Source organism: Equus quagga, chromosome 1 (genome assembly GCF_021613505.1).
Source record: "Equus quagga isolate Etosha38 chromosome 1, UCLA_HA_Equagga_1.0, whole genome shotgun sequence".
NCBI classification, from domain to species: Eukaryota; Metazoa; Chordata; class Mammalia; order Perissodactyla; family Equidae; genus Equus; species Equus quagga.
The window spans coordinates 34,927,274-34,946,463 of NC_060267.1; the positions used below are offsets into that span (position 1 = coordinate 34,927,274).

Below are 19,190 nucleotides of genomic sequence, written 5' to 3' on the forward strand. Positions count from 1 at the left end.
TGTTCAACACTCTCTCTCTTCCAAGGCAGGCCACTGAGCCTGGGAGGTGGATATAACAAAGGATCTGCCCTCAAGAATCTCATAATCTAATGAAGTAACAGCTGTGCAAACAAAGTAAAATTAAGAAAATTCATTTAATAAAGGCTATGGACAAAGCACAGGGCATAGACAAAGGGCTCAATTCTGCTTAAGGAAGTTAGCAATGACTTCATAGCAAAGACTTCACAGCAAAGACTTCAGTTGAGATTTACAAAAATTAGAGGTTGTCAGATTGACAGCGAGCTGGCTGGGGTCAACCAGAAGCACACTTAAGTCAAGTCGTGGAGTCTGACCTAAGCACTGGACGTGGAAAAGTAGCGGTATCAGAATCTTTTTGTACAAGTGGAGAGGGGACCCAAGGAGGATGAACTGAGCTGGCAGGCAATGTTTAAATCAGAAAGAATTTTATATCCTCAATCAAAAGATTAAGATTATTTCTCTAGATACATAAGAAACTGGCAAAAATGGTGGTATCTGAGGGTCAAATGTGGGACTGGAGGGAGGGGCAGGACAAACAGATTGGCAGACTTTTAAAAGTCAGGCACATGTTCTTTACCACACAAAAACTACATTTAAAATTTTCTGCTTTAGATGGGGATGCACCGTATAATTTTGAGCAGGAGCGGGTGGGAAAGTAACTTTGGACATAGCGGGAAGTGAGGTGGCCTAGAGTCTAGGGGCAGGCAGCCAGCTAAGGAGGGAATGGCAATCGTGATCTATGATCTGTTCCTTTCCTCCTCTTCCTTATCATTCCCACATCTAGGATACACGATATCCCCATACTCAGATTCACATTCACAGGCACTAACCCTGGACTAACATGTGGTGACCTGTTTGAAACACTGCACCCCCACCAGGAGTGAGCGGTGTGTGAGGCTCGGAGTTGGCTCTGAATCTTCGTGCTGGGAGAGACTCTACCCTCTGGGGGAGTCTGGGGGGAAACAGTCTTACGACTCTTCCTGCTGATGCAATCTGCAGGGGAGCCAGCGATCTCCGCTGCCAGAGGGCCAGTCTGCAATCCTGCCTTCCACGTGTGACCGCCGCCGCCTCAGCCACTTCCCCAGACATTCTCACAGCCGCGCACCCGGCACGGAGGGGCCAGGACGCATCGGGTTTGCCCTCGGGTCGGCTCAAGCTGTGCTCCCGGCCCAACAGAACAATGAAGGTAACTGCTCATGATTCTGACTGTATCTTACAAAAATGTGTGTATGGAGTGAACCGATGATTCCTCAAAGACAGTGGGCAGAAAGGGGACGGAGGAAGGACCAGCAGGCTTTGTGACCATTCTTTTCTTTTCAGACTTCTGTTTAACCTCCGCGGACAGGATGTGCCTCCTCGGGCTTTTTCACAGCTGCATTTGTGAACGGAGATAAAAGCTGCTCGCAGCTCCCTCCCCTGCCTGTTTTGAGGTCTGGAAAGGAAGAGGAAGCTTTTGTCAATTTCTTAGATGCGCAGGAGGTGGGGGATTTTGGAGAAGGGGCATGGGGGTGTCCCCGGCTGTAAACATGGGTTTTCTGCTGGGTGCCTGTGGTGTAAGCGGGAGGTGCGGAGTAGGTGAGGAGGGTGGGAGAGGGAAGGAAAAACTGTCTCATCGCTGTCAAAAGCAGAAGGCGCATCTTATTTTGTTTCTTGTGGAAATTAAAGCTGCTAGGAGTAACAGATCATATAAGCCCAAGGGCATTGTTTCATTAAAGTAAGCACCCTAATGACTTTTATTTATGCTGATCAAGGATAATTAGCCTAGTTGCCTATTATTTCTGAAGTTTTAGGTCTAGAAATGAACACTGTTAAATGTTCTGTGTTCCTGGTCTCACACATTGGAAACTGTAATCACATTCAAACCTGAAGAGTAGCTTTTTAAAAGGAAAGTGAAGGATGGGCAAGCAGTCCCGCTATCTAACGGCTTGGAAGTGAGAGATTCCTATGTGCAATTGGAACTCAGGAGAAGTGAAGCCATGATTCAGAGTTTCCGAGGAGGGAGACAAAGTGTGTTGGCAACTGAGCTTCTCCACAACCCATCCCAGTTTCATCTACAAGAAATAATATGTAAATGGTGCCTCTTTCATCAAACAAAAATTTCCACTAAGATGAAGCAGAAACTGAGTGGAAACTCTGTTTTGTACTGAAAAGAAATTGGGTAACTGTGCCACAGTGAAAAATTTAGCAACCTTTTTCTTCTATAGTCAGATGTTCCATGTCTGGCTTGCTCATGCCTGTCTAATTTGTGTCTAGCGTTAGAGAGTAAAAGGAGAAAATTATGAGAATAAACAGTTTTGCTTTTCCAGTTTTTTCCTGTCCTATGCGGAATTGTAGTTAATGATGCATTTTTGTAAGTTCACGGTGCTTTGAGTCCAAAAACTCCTGTCCGTTCTACAAGGTACTATTATAATGCAGGAAACTAGGGGATATCTTTAAGTAGTCTCATTCCTGTTTCCTGATATTTTACTAAGATTCGGAAAGAAATGATTGTATTCTAGGCATGATCTAAGGAGTACATGAGGTTCCTTTGTTTTTACTATTTAAAAAAATTTTCTACTTACCTTTTACCTAAGTATTGCTATCATGATCATTATTAGTAGTATTTTTTAAAAAGTTATTGCCACATGGCACCATGATAGGCTCAGTCTTCAGTAAATTTTCTAGACATGGTCTTGCCTGGGAGCTTATATTTTAAGATGGACACATATGGAATAGGCAACTGAATAAGAAAAATAGCATATACATTGAATAGTATGGGTATAAAAATGGTAAGGACATATTATGATTTACTCAATTAAGGTAGAGATTTAAAAGAGGCACGTGTCAGAAAGGACACAGACCAAAGAAGTTATTGTTGGAGACGCACTGTTAAGTGAAGGAAGGGAGAGGGCTGTGTGTGTGTGTGCAAGAAGCAAGACATGAGGCCTGGCAAGGAGAGGAGGTTTACATTCCAGACACAGGATGTGGCCCCCAGGCCAGGCTCAGAGATGCATAGCTAGTCAAGCAGGCCTAACAAAAGGCCATTGGTGGAATCTATGGTGATGAGAAAAAAGGAAATAGGGAGAAAAAAAAAAGATAAAAATTTAACTTGGCCAATATTTCATTTGTCAGTTTCCATAATAAATAACTTCATTTGGTTTAGAACTACAGAGAGAAAGAAACAAGAGTCAAGAAAATTTTCCATTTGTATGGAAATTTCTGTTGCGCATTGAACCTGAGAAGGTCTAATTATTGGAAATGGGCTTAAGACCTTGTGAAAGAAAGTTGAAAATAGTCATTTGATTATTACAGAGGCTTGTGCTAAGAATTAAAATCAAGTTATGATTTCCTTCAGTTTTCCTTCAGGTTTCTAACTGTTTTCATAAATTTAGATTTTATCCCAGTTCAGGTCAAGATGTTTAGCTCTGCAGGGGAGGAAAAATAATTTTCCCTCTACCCTTCTAGGTTCTTGGCTGAGCCCTCCCATAATAAAATACAGATTAACAGGAGAAAAACAAACACAAGCTTAATAACATATATGCCTCTTGTAAACTTGGGAGATACCCAGCATAACTGAGTAACTCCCCAAAATGGCCTGAGCAACCACCTTAAATATCATTTTCAGCTAAAGACAAAAGACAGATTTTGGCAGGGGTCTGATTATAGGAGGTTATCAGGCAAAGCACAGTAACCAAGGGTAAGGTTGCAGATTTCAGTCAGCAGTGCCTTCTCTGTTGGCAAGAGATTCTAGAGATTTTGTTATCCCTCATTTTCTGGTACAGAGAGGGAGACACCCTTACAAATGGAGATTTCCCTCATAAATGTAAATTTTACTCAGAAAAGGGCAACTTCTACTCTGTTTTCAAAGATTCTTCTGTGTCTTCTCCCTCTTAGAAATAATCAGCCCAAAATAATCCTTACGCCATAAAGCCATAGTTTGGGGGTGACATATTCTGTTCCCCTTCAGTTCTTTATTTCTAATATTAAGATATAGACCAGAGAAGTGAGCAGCTGGATAGTAGTGTTACTAACCTGAGAGATCTGGGTGTACGAGAAAACTGTTTCTGTGCGTAAATGAAGAATTGTTTCTAAACAGTGGCCATCTAGAGTGTTGCGGTTGGTTCTACTTTTTGGGGTTTCAGGTTGTCTGCTTATTTGAATGGCCTCTTCTCAATGGGTGTAGGAAGATGGAAATGGAGAGCTTTCTTTATTTCCCTTTAGGTTGGGCAACCACTATTCATCTAAATAACAGATGCCACCTAGGGAAACCCAGTGGAATGTTCAGCCTTATGCCCAAGGGGATTTGGTTACCATTTTAGATTGGGAATCTGGTACTTTCCACAACAGACATCATTATCCCAGGCATCCTCTACTTTCTATATGATAGAGAAAGACAAATCCTCTGCCCTCTGGGTTCTTCTGGCTGGGCTACTAGTTAAATTGACATGAGACAGAATAACAGGAGAAAATCAAACAAAGCTTTATAACATGTATACGTGGGAGACACTCAGGAAAACTGAGTAACTCGCCAAATTGGTGGAGGCTTTCATCTTAAATATCATCTTCAGCTAAAAGCAAAGGAGGATATTGGGGGTGGGGGAAGTCAGTTATGGGAGATTATACCAGAAAAGCACAGTAAACAAGAGTAAGGTTATTATACAGATTTAAGACCTTGCCATCCGCACTAAGAGTTTCTAGAGATAAGGTCAGCCCACCCTCTTCCTGGTAGAGAGAGAGGGACAAACCTTTACAGATGGAGACTTCCCTTACAAATGTAAATATCTCTTACAAAGGAAATATTCTACTTTTCAGAGCTTCTCTCATGTCTGCAGTTTTTAAAAATAACCAGCCCCAAGTAATCCTCATGCCAAAGAGACACATTTTGGGGTGGCCAATTCTGATCCCCCACAGTATTATCATTCTTATGAGCACAGAAGGAAACTATGGATGGTCTGCTCACTTTACAGTTGTAAATGTGGGCAGTCTTTGCGTTGTAACTTTATCCCCTGAACAGCTGTCCAAATGCTCTAAATATTTCACATAACATACGGTCAACATTCCTATTGATGGGCGTTCTTGAGCCTCTGCAGCCCATTTGGTAATACATGTCAGTGCGCATGCAACTAAGGCCACTGAAATTGGATCCCCTATAGATCAACTGAGACATGAAGGTCAGGTGCAACTCACATTTTTAAAATGTTTCCAAATTAAGCATTTGGGATGCTCTGATTCATAAATACAACTTTGCAAATATTTGCAAACGTTTTTATAATAAGATCTATGAACCACAACATCAGTGGTGAATGCCAAACCAAGGCGGAATTGGTCTTTACTATACCACCCGAGTTCAAGTGTGCTTCTAATTACTCCCCTCAAATCCACAAGCTAAACAATATTACCTCTAGAAAACGAGTACTTATATCCTTAAAATAATTTGGAAATTAGATCATCTTATTAATTCAGCACAGCACATCACATAAGCATTTTTCTAGTGTCATATAGGCCATGCCTCTTTTGGGGGAAAAACCTATTTTGAGAAACATTTTTCTTGTGTTCAGTGATTAATGGGAGAAAGAAAAATCTTAAAGAAAGAGATAATCATGCTCCAACAATATAGGAAACAAGTCAAGAAGAAAGGAAAAAGGAAGATAAATTTTAAAAAAATAGAGGAAATTATACCACAATGAGCAGTAATCCAGAGGTGTCACACTGAAAAACACATGATTCTTTGTGATTTAAAAATTGTGAAATACTTGTAAAGTTAACTAGTTCCATTAACAATAGTCCTATATTTCATCTAAAAAGAACCAATTCATTAGTTCTTTATTTTGATATGTAGATCTGAATATTTGATCAGTTGTGTTTACAGTCTACTCTTTAGTTTGAGAAATGTTTTTGCTATTTTGAGCATAGATGGTTATCTGTCTTAGGAAGCCTTAAGAAACCTAGGATGTAACTAGAGAGCTCAAATTCTGACTCCTTATAAATCTAGACAGAAGGAACACCTGTTGGGATATTCTAGGCCAAACATGCCACAGATGTCTCTTACGTGACCAACAAAGACCTCAACGCAGTTTGGACACATCCTGGCATGAGGTCAAGGATGTATTCGCACAGTTGATCACCCAGCAGTTAGTATCCACCACTACATTAAAGGGTGATTTTGCCAAGTACATTTCGTTTTAGCTGATTCGGATTCAAAGTTATATTGTTTTGATTTTAGTACCAAATATCAGTTCAGGAATCTGAAATCACCGTAAATGTTTCTTTGAACTTTGAAGATAAAAGGTAGAGTTAAATGGAAGTATAAAATCTACATGGGGAACACATTACTCAGGGATTCCATGGTTTTCGATGTTGGTGAATGTTCTGTATCGTACTTGCAAGGTTAGCACTGGTGTTTATGAAAGAAACACATCCAGACTTGAGGAAGGACTTCTTTGCTTAACCAACATAATGATGCTTTATATTTTAAATGCCATATAAATTACATAACATGGAATTGTAACCTCAAAGTATTCATACGAGGAAAGCATTACACCTATGATTAACCCCGTTTTACAGACAAGGAAAATGAAGATCAGGAAACTTACTAGAATTGCTAAATTCACAAATAGAAGAGCATAATGAGAAACTAGATATTTTGAGTCTGAGTCCAGTGTGCTGTCCCCCTCGCCAGTGATTCTAGCCTTCCTTGGGTCTGACACCACTTCGTAAATCTAATGAAAAGTATGGACAATCTCCTCAGCAAAATGTAAACACACATGGGCACAAAAATTTTATATCTAAATTATTTGCTATTAAAAACAGGACAATAGAGTACATATAGTACGGAAGAGTGGCAGAAAATACTGAGATGATCTAGATATTTAGAGCAGTGGAGAGCTGTTGGCTCTTGCCTCTGTAATCAGTTGAGATATGAAAATATATGAGATCCACACTGCCCTTTGAATATTGAAAAGCCCCAAACCATCACCTGTCTTTAGTTCAAATAGAAAAGCAACCAATAGTTTCTTTGTTTTCTAGCAGCACATGAGTTATCATTTTCTTCTTTATGTTTTATCTCATAAAGATCTAAGGTGTGTAGTAGGAAAAGAAAGGAAGGAAAGGCAAGGAAAAAACTTTTTCCTCTATCCTCTTAGGTTGATTGCATGACGCCCTGCAAATTAACTGACAAAAGACAGATTAACAAGAGAAAAACGGAGTTTAGTAACACATGCAGTATGCGTACACACGAGAGAAACTCAGTGATGAGTAACTCAAAGGTTTGGTTAGAACTCGGGCTTATAGAGCATGTTTACAAATAAGAAGAAATTTGTAGAGAAGTGACAACATAAAGGCAAAGGTTTTAAGCTTCCAAGAGCAGCAAACTGTGGGAAGGTAAATATATGGAGAAACTAATGGAGTAAGGTTTGTTCGTGCAGGGCTGTCTCATTGCTGACTTTCCATCTTCTTCATGGCCATACATCTTCCCCAGGAGAGGGGCTTTATGGCAGTCCTCATTTCTCAGAAGTTTCTGCTTTTAGCCAGAGAAGGGAAGCCCCAGGAAGGGTTCTTTGCTGTGTCTGCTGGATCTCAAATGCCTTCAGCTCAAAATAATCCTCATGTCAAAGTGGCACAATTTGGGGTGTCATATTTTGATTTCCTATTAATAGTCACAGAATAGAGCTTGATTTACAGAATCTGCACCTTAATTTCTTGGATCGTAATCTAGTTTTGAAGTGTGTGCATGATTGTTTTGTTTAACAGGGTCAATACGCAATTTCTAAGTGGAGTTTAGTAGTTTGGGGTGCCTAGCTTTCCCATTTCTTAGATAACGTCCCTACCTGACATGCCTTTCAAAGGGACAGGCCTACATGGTTAGGTTCCTACCAGGTGACCTTGCCTCAGCCACAGCTGATTGTAGCAAGGGGGCTATCTGACCCAAGTTCAGCCATCTTTTCTTTCTTTCTTATTCTCTTGTCCTCCACATTCAATCATACATCATGCCCTGTGGATTCTATATTCGCTTTATCTAGGTGTTCTCTCTTTCTCATTGCTAGTGTACTGATTTACGCTCTCATTACTTTTGGTTTGAAGTATTTCAAAAGTGTCTCAACTGGTCTCAAGCTTAATTTTCCTAAGGCACTATTTTCATTATGTCATTGTTCCACTCAAAATAGCTCTATGACTTGCCCATTGTCTACTGAACTTAGCTTAGTACATGAGGTCTTTTTCTAATCTATTTCCCCCACAACTCTTCTAGGTGCATGCACTCCTCTAGTCATAATGGAGGATTTACTACTCCTCAGAATAAACTCCCACATTTTCGTATGTTCATTTCTAACTCCTTCCTCCCCATTTATACCTCCCCCGCATCGGTACCCTCCATCACACCGTTCACCATGCAGCTTACTTCTCAGGCATTCTTTGAGAACAGTGACTGTGTTTTATAGTGGAATGAATATGGTGGAAGGTGGGAAGGTAAGAGTGGGGTTATGTTTTGAAGTCAGGATATAAGATATTAATCATATCCTGCAATCTCTCTGCATTTACCTTTTCTTCTACTGTGGCATGACCCCGGCACCACCATTGGTGCTTTACAGATAGTAGTTAAGCTAAATCAACTACTTATTTCCAGCCTTCCTAGATCAGATTACTTGATTCTGCCTTATACTTATTTGTTTTCAAATAGCAGATCCATTTTTCTGAATCTGGATTTGTCTGGAGTCAAAGCTTTAATTGACTCTCAAAAGATAGAGAGTTATAAAAACACAGGGAACAGTATTTACATGTTTTAACGCCTATCGCCAAACTCCTCCTACATAGCTGCTATTTTGTGATTGATTTTTTTTTACAGAATGTCAGTAGGGAAACTGTAGAAAGATTGTAAATATTTCTGGGAAAAGTCACCCAAAAAGGTGCTACATTGCAATATGAACGGAACACCCTGAAAATCCTAAGAAACAAACCCAGCAGGGCCCGTCTGCTAAATCTCGCTTGTTTTCAGATTTAGGCAGCATGTAAAGGGAAATGCCCCTGTCACATCCGAAGGAACTACTTAGAATATAGAACAAAGTCATGTGTCTGGGAAAGTTAACCAATTCCAGTACTGTGTAACATGGGGTTAGTTTTGCTGCAGACAATGCAGTTCTTAAGCAAACTAATTAATGCATACACTGACAAACAAATCCAACAAAAGAGGCACTTAGAGGCAGTGTTCATTGAATACTGGAATTTTGAAAGGAAAAAAATCTATTAGGTCATTTTAGGCATTTACTTCTGCCAAAGGATTGTTCTTTTGAGCTTATTCTCCTAGCTTTCGATTCTATTCCACTCAAATACCTCAAGAACCAAGACCTCTCAAATCTTCTGTGGACAGCTCTGCTGCTTACTATATTCACTGTTTAAGAGTCTCCTGATAATTCCCTTATTTTCCTTTCCTTTTGGTTATACACATCACCATTTATGCTTGGCTACACTGATAGTTTGCCATGAGTTTTTATGCTTTTTTTTTTTAATATAACATTATGTATGCTTTCATTAGTTGGTTAAAAAGTGCAGTCTTATTAACTAAACTGGCATTTTCTTTTTTTCAGTCACATTAGAGCAAATATTCTATTAGCAGTATAATTCAGTGACTGTGTAGACATAGGATGTCAATATGGTTTATGCTCCTTTAATAATTTCATGCATGCCTCTTACATTAACCTTGTGCCTGCTGGTCAACCAGGCACCTTCTCTCCTCCTGACCATTAGACCATTAGACCATTATTTACAGTAGCCCATCAGTCTACTTGACGTTAAAGGACAATGCTTTGAAGCATTGGGAATGAGGGGTCATTTGCAATCACATTAATGTAACTACATAGGTTGAGAAAGATTTAATGGCTCAACATCATTGGTAATACTTAGTTTAATTAGAAGTGCCTTGTATTTACTTATACATGTGTGAAATGACGTATGAACAAGAGTATTTATTGCAAAATTGTTTGAAACAACAAAAGATTGGAAGTCACCCACATATTTGTCAGGTTTAAAAAAGAATGAGGTTAAAAAAAAAAATAAGTGGAGGGAAGAGTGAGTAAGCTCTCTATATATAGATCAGAGAAATCTCGATGAACCTATTCACTGTACACGTTTATATATTGTTTTATCTGTGACACGTGAGTTTATATCTAAAATTGAAATTAAAAAAAGAAATAGAAATGCCTTGTAGTGAAATTAACTTGACTCTAGAGCCATTATCAAGAAGATCTGAAATAATGGATCATTCAGCACAATTTAGTTAAGACCAAGGATATACACTCATGTGCTGCATAACGGCGTTTTGCTCAATGATGGACCGCATATATGATGTTGCCCATAAGATTAGTACCATACAGCCTCGGTGTGTAGTAGGCTATACCATCTAGGTTAGTGTAAGTACACTCCATGATGTTCCCTCAATGATGAAATCTCCTAACAATGCATTTCTCAGAATGTATCCCCATCATTAAGCAACACATGACTTACATCTTGACAAAATTTCTAAACTATTATATTTAATTTTAACTAACGCAAATTTAACTAACTGATCTATTGAGAAAGCAGGTTAAATGTAATGTATACATCAAACTTCACAGTAACTATTATATTAAGAGTATACAAATTCTTCTTCAAACCTAAAATTTACATATTACATTTACATATTACAGTAATGACCAGCAAACAATGATTAATTTGAGTTTAATTAAAAACACATAGCTCTCACTAAGACACCAGGCTTTGTACTAGGTAATAGGCAAATGGAAATAATTCAAGCATTATTTTTACTCTTGAGAAATAATTCTATTAGGGAGAGATGTGTAAAAAGCAAATGCGAGAAAGTATAATAGGTGCTACAATAGAAGTCTGCACAAGGTACAGTGGTACATGAAAAAGATTAGTCAGAGAAATCAGGAAAGGCCTTATACTGGAAGTGATGTTTTGAGCAGAACCATGAAAGAAGGCTAGATGAACAAGGAAGTGAGAGTGTTTTAGGCACATACATGGTCTACTTTCACCCAACCTCAGACGTCTGGACCTCGATTCAATCACTCATTCCCTTACCATAAAGGACCATGAGGAAAAGGATGACTGGCTTCCCTTCCAGACCACTGGTAAACACAGAGAAGCCTGAGTACCCAACATCCTCCAGGGAACAACCTATTGGAACTCACAACACTGGCAACCCGGCAACCAGTTAAATTCACCATGTCATACTTTTTTCACAACGCCCTCCATCATCTTCACTCTCTCTTGATGCTGTGTTTTCTCTCTTGACTCAACCCTCACTAGAACTTCTTACTCCAATTTATCCACAATACCCTTTACAACTCAATATTAGCACATCCCCCTAAATGTTTCCTGCTCCTCCTGTCCTTAGGTGAGGCCATTTCCCTGCCACCCTCTAGAGTGGAGGTTGCTCATTTTCCCCATTCTCCCCTCGCAAAGTTGGAGGGGGTCTGGTCTCCTTCACCCTGCCCAATGCTGTCTCCACATCAGACTTCTCCTGTCAAGCCCCTCTCCGCTACTCACATCCTCAGTCTGTGCTACCCTCTCTCTTCCTCATAACTGTCATTGAAAGACAACCTGGTCACTCTGTCCCCCTAATCCATTAAAGATTTTAGCACTTGGCTCCTGATTCTCTCTTCCATCCCAAATCCTGTTTTCCATATTAGTTCAATGTGCATGGATGGCCCATTCCCCTTTCTGGCATCTCAGTCCCTTTAATTTCTCATCTCCACTAATATTCCTCATAGGCCACCCACTCCTGTGATCATATCCTGGACTTTTGAATCACACTCAATTATATCAAGTCCCGTAGGTTATTTTTGTCCAAGATATACCTTACATCCATACAATTCTCTTCATGTGAGCTACCACGTGCCCTGTTCAAGCCACTATCTTCTCTTTACGGGGTATAAACATTTCTACTTATGCTCACCACTTCCTCTGCCTGTCCGCCACCCCTAATCTGTTCTCCACAGATTAAACTGATCACATCAGTCATCTGCTTAAAAATACTCAACTCCTTCCAATTATGCTTTGAATAAAACCCAAAGACCTTACCATGCTCTAAAAGTCCCGTAGGAATCTAGTCCCTATCACCTTTGCATCCTCACCTTGTTACCACTATTTCCACCTCCCCTCAACCCCCAAACTTTTGCTCCAGGGTCTTTGCACTTGCTGATCCCTCTGCCTGGAAGGTCTTCTTCCTACTTTTCCTCTAGCTGGCTCCTTATCACCCCTCCAGCCTCAGATTGAATGCTACACCTCAGAGAGCCCCTCATGACCCCCGGTGATTCCCAGTCACTCAGCGGACTAATTGGAATTCATAATTATTTATTGGTGTGATTATCTGTGTGGTTTTGGGATTGACGTCTGACTCTCCCACTAGACTGTACATTTCTTGAGGGCAGAGAGCATATCCAGTTTTCCACCACTGTGCAACCGCATGTAGTCCAGTGCCTGGCCTATAATAGATGGCTGGTGAGTGTGCTAGGCAGAAGAATGGCCCCTAAAGATGCCATGTCCTAGTCCCAAGAAACTTTTATGGTAAAGGAGATTTTGCAGATGCGATTAACGTATGGATCTTCAGATGGGAAGATGATCCTCAATTATCTCAGTGAACCCAATGTAATCATGAGGGTCTTTACAAGAGGGAGGCAGGAGGGTTACAGTTAGAGTAGCAGATGTGACAATGGAAGCAGAGGTGAGAAGGAGGGTAGGAGAGAGGGAGGGAGGGAGAGAGAGAGAGAGAGATTTGAAGATGCTACACTTCTTGCTTTGAAGATGGAGGAAGGGGCCATGAGCCAAGGAACGCAGGTGGCATCTAGAACCTGGAAGAGGCAAGGAAACAGATTCTCACCCTAGAGTCTCCAGAAGGAATGCAGTTTTGCTGATACCTTGACTTAGGACTTCTGAACTCCAAAACCATAAGATAATAAACTTCTGTTTTTTGTTGGTTTTTTTTGGTGAGGAAGATTAGCTCTGAGCTAACTGCTGCCAATCCTCCTCTTATTTTTGCTGAGGAAGACTGGCCCTGAGCTAACATCCGTGCCCATCTTCCTCTACTTTATATGTGGGACACCTACCACAGCAATAGCTTGCCAAGCAGTGCCATGTCAGCACCCAGGATCCAAACCGATGAACCCCAGGCCGCCAAAGCAGAACATGTACACTTAACCGCTGTGCCACTGGGCCAGCCCTAAACTTCTTTTTCTTTAAGCCATGAAATTTGTCATAATTTGTTAGATTTTGGTCCATGGAAATGGGGTGCTGCTGTAACAAATACCTAAAAATGTGGAGGTGGCTTTGAATTGGGCATTGGGCAGAGGATGGAAGAATTTTGACGAGCACAATAGGAAAGGCTCAGATTACCTTGAACTGATTGTTGGTAGAAATGTAGATGTTAAAAGCACTGCTGATGAGCTCAGGCTAAGAAAGAACTAGGGAACATGTTCATGGAAACTGGAGGAAAGGGGATCCTTGGTATTTAGTGGAAGAAAGCTTGTGGAATTGTGCATCACGGTTATGCAGAAAGCAGAACTTGTAAGTGATGAACTTAGACATTTAGCTGAGATGTCCAAGCAAAGAATTGAAGGTGCCGCCTGGCTGCTTCTTGGTTATAGTAAAATGCAAGAGCAAAGAGAGAAATCGAGGGAAGAATTATTATGCAAAAAGGAACCAGGACTTGATTTGGGAAATTCTCAGACTCTCCAGATTATAAAAGATGCTCAAATTAGGAGATTCACCATTAGGAAAACATGCTTTAGCAAGAAAACTACAGGTGAGCTACTTATGGAGTGAGTGAGGAGGCTGCTGCTGGATGCAAGGAAGAGACGATGGTGCTTGGACTAGGGGGCGGTAGTGGTATGGAAGAGGATGGAGGAATGAGTTGATTTGGTTAGAACTTTGCATTAGGTCCTTTGAGCCTATAAATTGAAACACATGGCTCCACTCTTGTAGAGCTCTCTGTCCTGGCCTCCTGAACTCTCTATCCATCTAAACCCTCTCTGGAATGCTCTGTCTTCTTTTCCTTTGGGAACAGGTCATCTTTTTCTGCATGTATTCACTCTGGATTCCTCCCTGGACTAACGGTCCGATGAAGAGTGGTCTGTAGCTTCCCGCTCTTTCCCACACCACCCCATCAATGAGTCTTCCGGATGTCCTTTAGGCAATTCACTGGATCCACTCGGTCCTTGGAACAATCACCATCACACCCATTTCACCTCAAGCACGGACCAGAGGGTGGGGCCTTCGTGTCCTCCAGTCACTGGGTAGCTGACAAGTGCTAATACAGCAGTAACAATTAGAAAGAAAGAGAGAGAGAATAATAATGTTACAGAGCCACAACATGACCCAAAGCCTGTAAGGAAGACAGAAATATCTTGATCAAGAGATCCTAAAACTAGGTGGATCAGAGCAGCTGGTGCCAAGAGGTAAACAAAACTGAGATGTGGTACATGGTACAACCTACAGCCAAATGGAGGAAAAATATCCACGCCTTCCCTCTGGATGATTATCTCAGATTACTGTAATGCATTTATTGAACAAGACTGAAGAGTGCTCACTGTGTAAGCATCCAGCACTGCTCAAGGTCCTGAGGCTACGAGGATGAAGGGTAGGCGAAGTCGCTGGTCTCATGGTTCTTGCACGGACAGGCCATGTAACATGGTGGTTATGAGCACAGACTGGGGCCAGACTCCAGGTGTGTGAATCCCAGCTTTGCTCTGTGCCTTAGATTTCTCATCGATCAAAGGGTGGTAATAATAGTACCTACCTACATAGCATCTCTGTGAGGATTAAATAAAATAACCGATGTAAAGCACTTATAACAGTGCCTGGTCCCAAATAAGTACTACGTAATAATGTTATTACAATTTAGTCTCATATAGGAACAAATAAAATATTTCAATTAGTGATGCAATAGGAAGAAAATAAAATGTGAGGATGTTATAGTGACAGAGTTGAAGGGAAGCTGGTACTAATTAACACTGGCTGGTCAGGGAGAGCTTCACGGCAAAGGTCAACTTTGAGCTAAGACTCAAGTACTATGAAAAATCCTTGGGGTGACCTGGAGGTAGTGTCCCATGCATAGTGAGCACAAAGGGGACTTCCTAGGGTTTAGTGAGCAAGGGGAAAAGTTATAGGAGTGGGGCCACCCCATAAAACCTCCTTTATTTATTTATTTATTTTTTAAAGATTTTATTTTTCCTTTTTCTCCCCAAAGCCCCCCAGTACATAGTTGTATATTCTTAGTTGTGGGTCCTTCTAGTTTGTGGCATGCGGGACGCCACCCCAGCATGGCTTGATGAACAGTGCCATGTCCGCGGCCAGGATTCGAACCATTGAAACCCTGGGCCGCTGAAGTAGAGCATGCAAACTTAACCACTCGGCCACAGGGCCGGCCCCATAAAACCTCCTTTAAATCATGTTAAGGAGTGTGGATTTTACTCCAAGTGCAGTGGAATGCCCCTGGGGGGGGTTGAGAAGCAGAAGGAACTACATTTTTAAAAGTCATTGGTGAGTCACTTAGTGTATTATGGTTACATTTTTTTTCTGACACAACATTCTGTTTTCCTGTAGTTAATTATTGCATTATTTTCTTCCATTTGCTTCCTTTACTATGTATTTTGAGTTCCTCCCAACTCTCCAGTAGCCTGTCCACATAATTTTGCATAGGTCAAATGTATCCATTTATCTGTCAGTTCCTTTTTCTGCTATCCTCCTTATTCTTGTGCCAATCTGTCCTGCTTTCTCTGTAGGCCAGCTGCATAGCTGTCTTTCTAAGACCTCTCAGCACCCTTTATCCTTTCTCTGTGTTAGGTCCCCAGATTTCTGAATCTTGTGGCTTCCTCTTTTTTAGTTTACTTCCTCATTTGTGTGGAGCATATCCTCCAATAGTTGCCAAATAAAGAAAGGTAAATGTTTTGATTCTTTGCATGCCTGAAAATGCTTTTGCTTTACTATCCCAGTAGATGGATATTTGATTGTGAATAGCCTTCTAGGTTAGAAATGATTTTTTCATCAGAATTTTAGAGGAATTGCTTTCTTGTTTTCCAGTTTTCTGTGTCAGTAATGAGAAGTCCAAAGACAGTCTTATTTCAAAGTTTGGAAATTTATGGTCTTATTTCTACTGTTTGGAAACTTTATGGTGACATAAGTCCTTAGTCATTCATCCTGGGAAACTCTCCCGTCATATATCTTTGATAATTTCTTCCCCTTTTCTTTCCCTGTTTTTTTTTTTTCTTAAAGTCCTATTAATTTGATGTTAGACCTCCTTGAATAATCTTTCTGACTTTTAAATTTTTTTCTCTCTTAATGTTCTATTTTTTCAGTGAGGGGAAGATTTCATCAATGTTATCTTCCAACTTTTTCCTTAAATTTAAAAATCTTAGCCTTCATATTTCTGAGATTTTAAAATTCTCTAAATATTTAAAAAATAACATCGTGTTCTTGTTTCATGGATGAAATATTTTTTTTCTTTTGTTTTTTTGAGGAAGATCAGCCCTGAGCTAACATCTGCTCCCAATCCTCCTCTTTTTGCTGAGGAAGACTGGCCCTGAGCTAACATCCGTGCCTATCTTCCTCTACTTTATATGTGGGACGCCTGCCACAGCATGGCTTGATGAGCAGTGCCATACCTGCACCTGGGATCCAAACCGGCCAACCCCAGGCAGCCAAAGTGGAACGTGTAAACTTAACCACTGCGCCACTGGGCCGGCCCCTGAAATATCTTGTTTAATGGGTAAAAGATTATAACTTAGAGTTGAAATGGGGTTTGGAGATTCCATGTAGTTTTTAGTTATTCTGTCCCACATTTTACAGACAAGTAAGAAATTTTGTGTGTTTACTTTTGTATATTTTATATACATTTTATTTATATATTTTATGTATAAGTTCTACATATAATATACATAAGCATACTACATTTATATATACTGTATTTATATATTTTATTATATATAAATATTTCTATATGGATATGTATATAGAAATTTTTATATAATTTCTTCACAACTTTTTATTTAGAGGATATTTGGATATACAACTTGCTGTATTAGGCAGGGTTTGCCAGAGAACGAGAACCAATAGGACATATATGGAGAGAGAGATTTATGTTAGGGATTTGGCTCACATGATAGTGGGGGCTGGCAAGTCTGAAATCTGTAGAGCAAGCTGGCAGGCTGCAAATTCTGATTAGTTGATGTCATAGCCCTGACTCGAAATTTGCAGAGCAGACCAGGCAGGCTACGAACTCAAGCAGGGTTTCTAGGTTGCAGTCTTGAGACTAAATGCTTTCTTTTTCTGGAAACCTCAGTCTTTTTTTCTCTTAAGGCCTTCAACTAATTTGAAGCAGCCCACTCACATTATGGAGAATGAACTGTTTTACTCGAGGTCTACTCAAATAAATGTTAATCACTTCTAAAAAGTATCTTAACAGCCACATCTAGATTTGTGTTGGACCAAACGATTGGGCACTGTAGTCTAGCCAAGTTGACACATAAAATTAACCATCACACTTACTGTAGACATGAAAGAATATTTTAAAAAATACCTGTATGTCCTTTATCTAGATTCATTAATGGTTGACTTTTTCATATGCTTTATCTTTCTCCCAAGTGCTGAATTACATGAAAATAAATTCCAGTTGTGATCAGACTTCTCACCTTAGTACTTCATGTGCCATGAATAAGGACATTCTCCTAATAGCACACTTGAGAAAATTAATATCAGTGCAGTAAGATCACCTCATATCTAGTCCATATACTAATTTTTCCAGTTGGCCTTAAAATTTCTTTTATAGCTTTGTGCTAATTTGTTTTGTTTACACATTGCATTTGATTGTTACGTCTCTTTAGCCTCTTTTAACCTGGAACTTTCCCTATCTCTTTGCTGCTGTGGTTTTCTGTGACATTGTTTTGAAGAATTCAGGCCAGTTTTTTGCAGGATGTCCTACATTTTGTATTTGTCTAGTTTTTTCTTTATTAGATTTAGGTTAAACCTCTCGAGGTGAGATTGTCTACCCCTCGTTGCCTTCCATCAGGAAACACACAATGTTTGTTGCTACCTCTATTGGTCACGTTAAAGGTAATGGTGATGGCCACCATCCCTTGGTGAAGGCCACCATCTCTCTCCTTTGTAAAGAGACATTGCCCCCTTTTTAATTAATACATAATCAGTGGCATACTTTGAGACCATGAATATCCCATTCTCCAACAACCTTTCATCTGATGACACTAGCCTCCCTTGACTGATCTAATTATATCATTCTCAGTGTTGACCAGCTAGCATTCTTGTGTAAAAAAGAGGTCTCCCTTTCTCTCCCTCCTGTCTCATTATAGGTTGTTATTGCTATTTTCTTACACAGTATTAAGAATTATTCACAATATTTTTCAATAAATTAATGGCAATTTGTGGTCTCCTCCATCTAAAAAAGAGAGGAAGTGAAAAAGTAAATTAACAACATACCTGATTGGAAATGTCTAGTGCTCTAACCATGCTATCACTCAAACCAAAAAGCTAACTGTGCAAAATCAGTTTGTATTTTCTTGGTTTTGTAATAAAATCTTACAGCAAATGAGTAAAAATTAAACAAATTGATCAGGATCCTCACCAGTAGTAGAGATGGACATCTCTACTTTCTACTTTAATATCCGTTAACTGCCCTGTGTGGTCTGAAGGCCTGAGTTCTAGTGCCAGCTCTGTCTCTTTCTAGGTGTATTACTTTGGTCGAGGCAATCAAGCTTCCTGATACCCAGTTTGGTTATCTCTAAAGTGAACATAAGAAATGCATTTGAATACTTCACGTCCCTTGACCTCAGTGACAGCCCCTATCTTCTGCTTCTCCACAGTTGATCAGGCCCCTCAGTCTACTCTTGCACAGAAAAGAGTTAACGGAGTAAGCCTAAGATTGCTAGTCTTGGAAAGGTCTGCTTGCAAGGCTGGCCCTTGGCTGGTGTCTTGGGACTCGAATTTCCAGAGGGTTCCCACAATTCTCTGATAAGAATGGCTCACTGTGCCTAAACTCTTTGTGCAAACAATGTAGTTTCTGCTGAACATCTGCTTTCCTTCTGCAAGTCTGAGATTCTGGTATGTGCTAAGTAGAAGGTGCCTACGTGACCATTTCCCCAATAAAAACCTTGGGCGCTGAGTCTCTGAGCTTCCCTGATAGATGACATTTCATA

At 40.2% G+C, this 19,190-nt stretch overlaps 1 protein-coding gene across 2 annotated transcripts in view; it reads left to right on the forward strand.

Moving 5' to 3' along the window:
* The first annotated feature begins 1,029 nt into the window (after window positions 1-1,029).
* BCAT1 (branched chain amino acid transaminase 1) overlaps window positions 1,030-19,190 on the forward strand; it is a 108,988-nt gene continuing 90,827 nt past the window's right edge. For both annotated transcript variants that reach the window (XM_046647892.1, XM_046647903.1), the window contains exon 1: window positions 1,030-1,204. In XM_046647892.1, coding sequence (XP_046503848.1) covers window positions 1,199-1,204 — 6 coding nt within the window. In that variant the 5' untranslated portion in view covers window positions 1,030-1,198. The remainder of the gene's footprint in view (window positions 1,205-19,190) is intronic.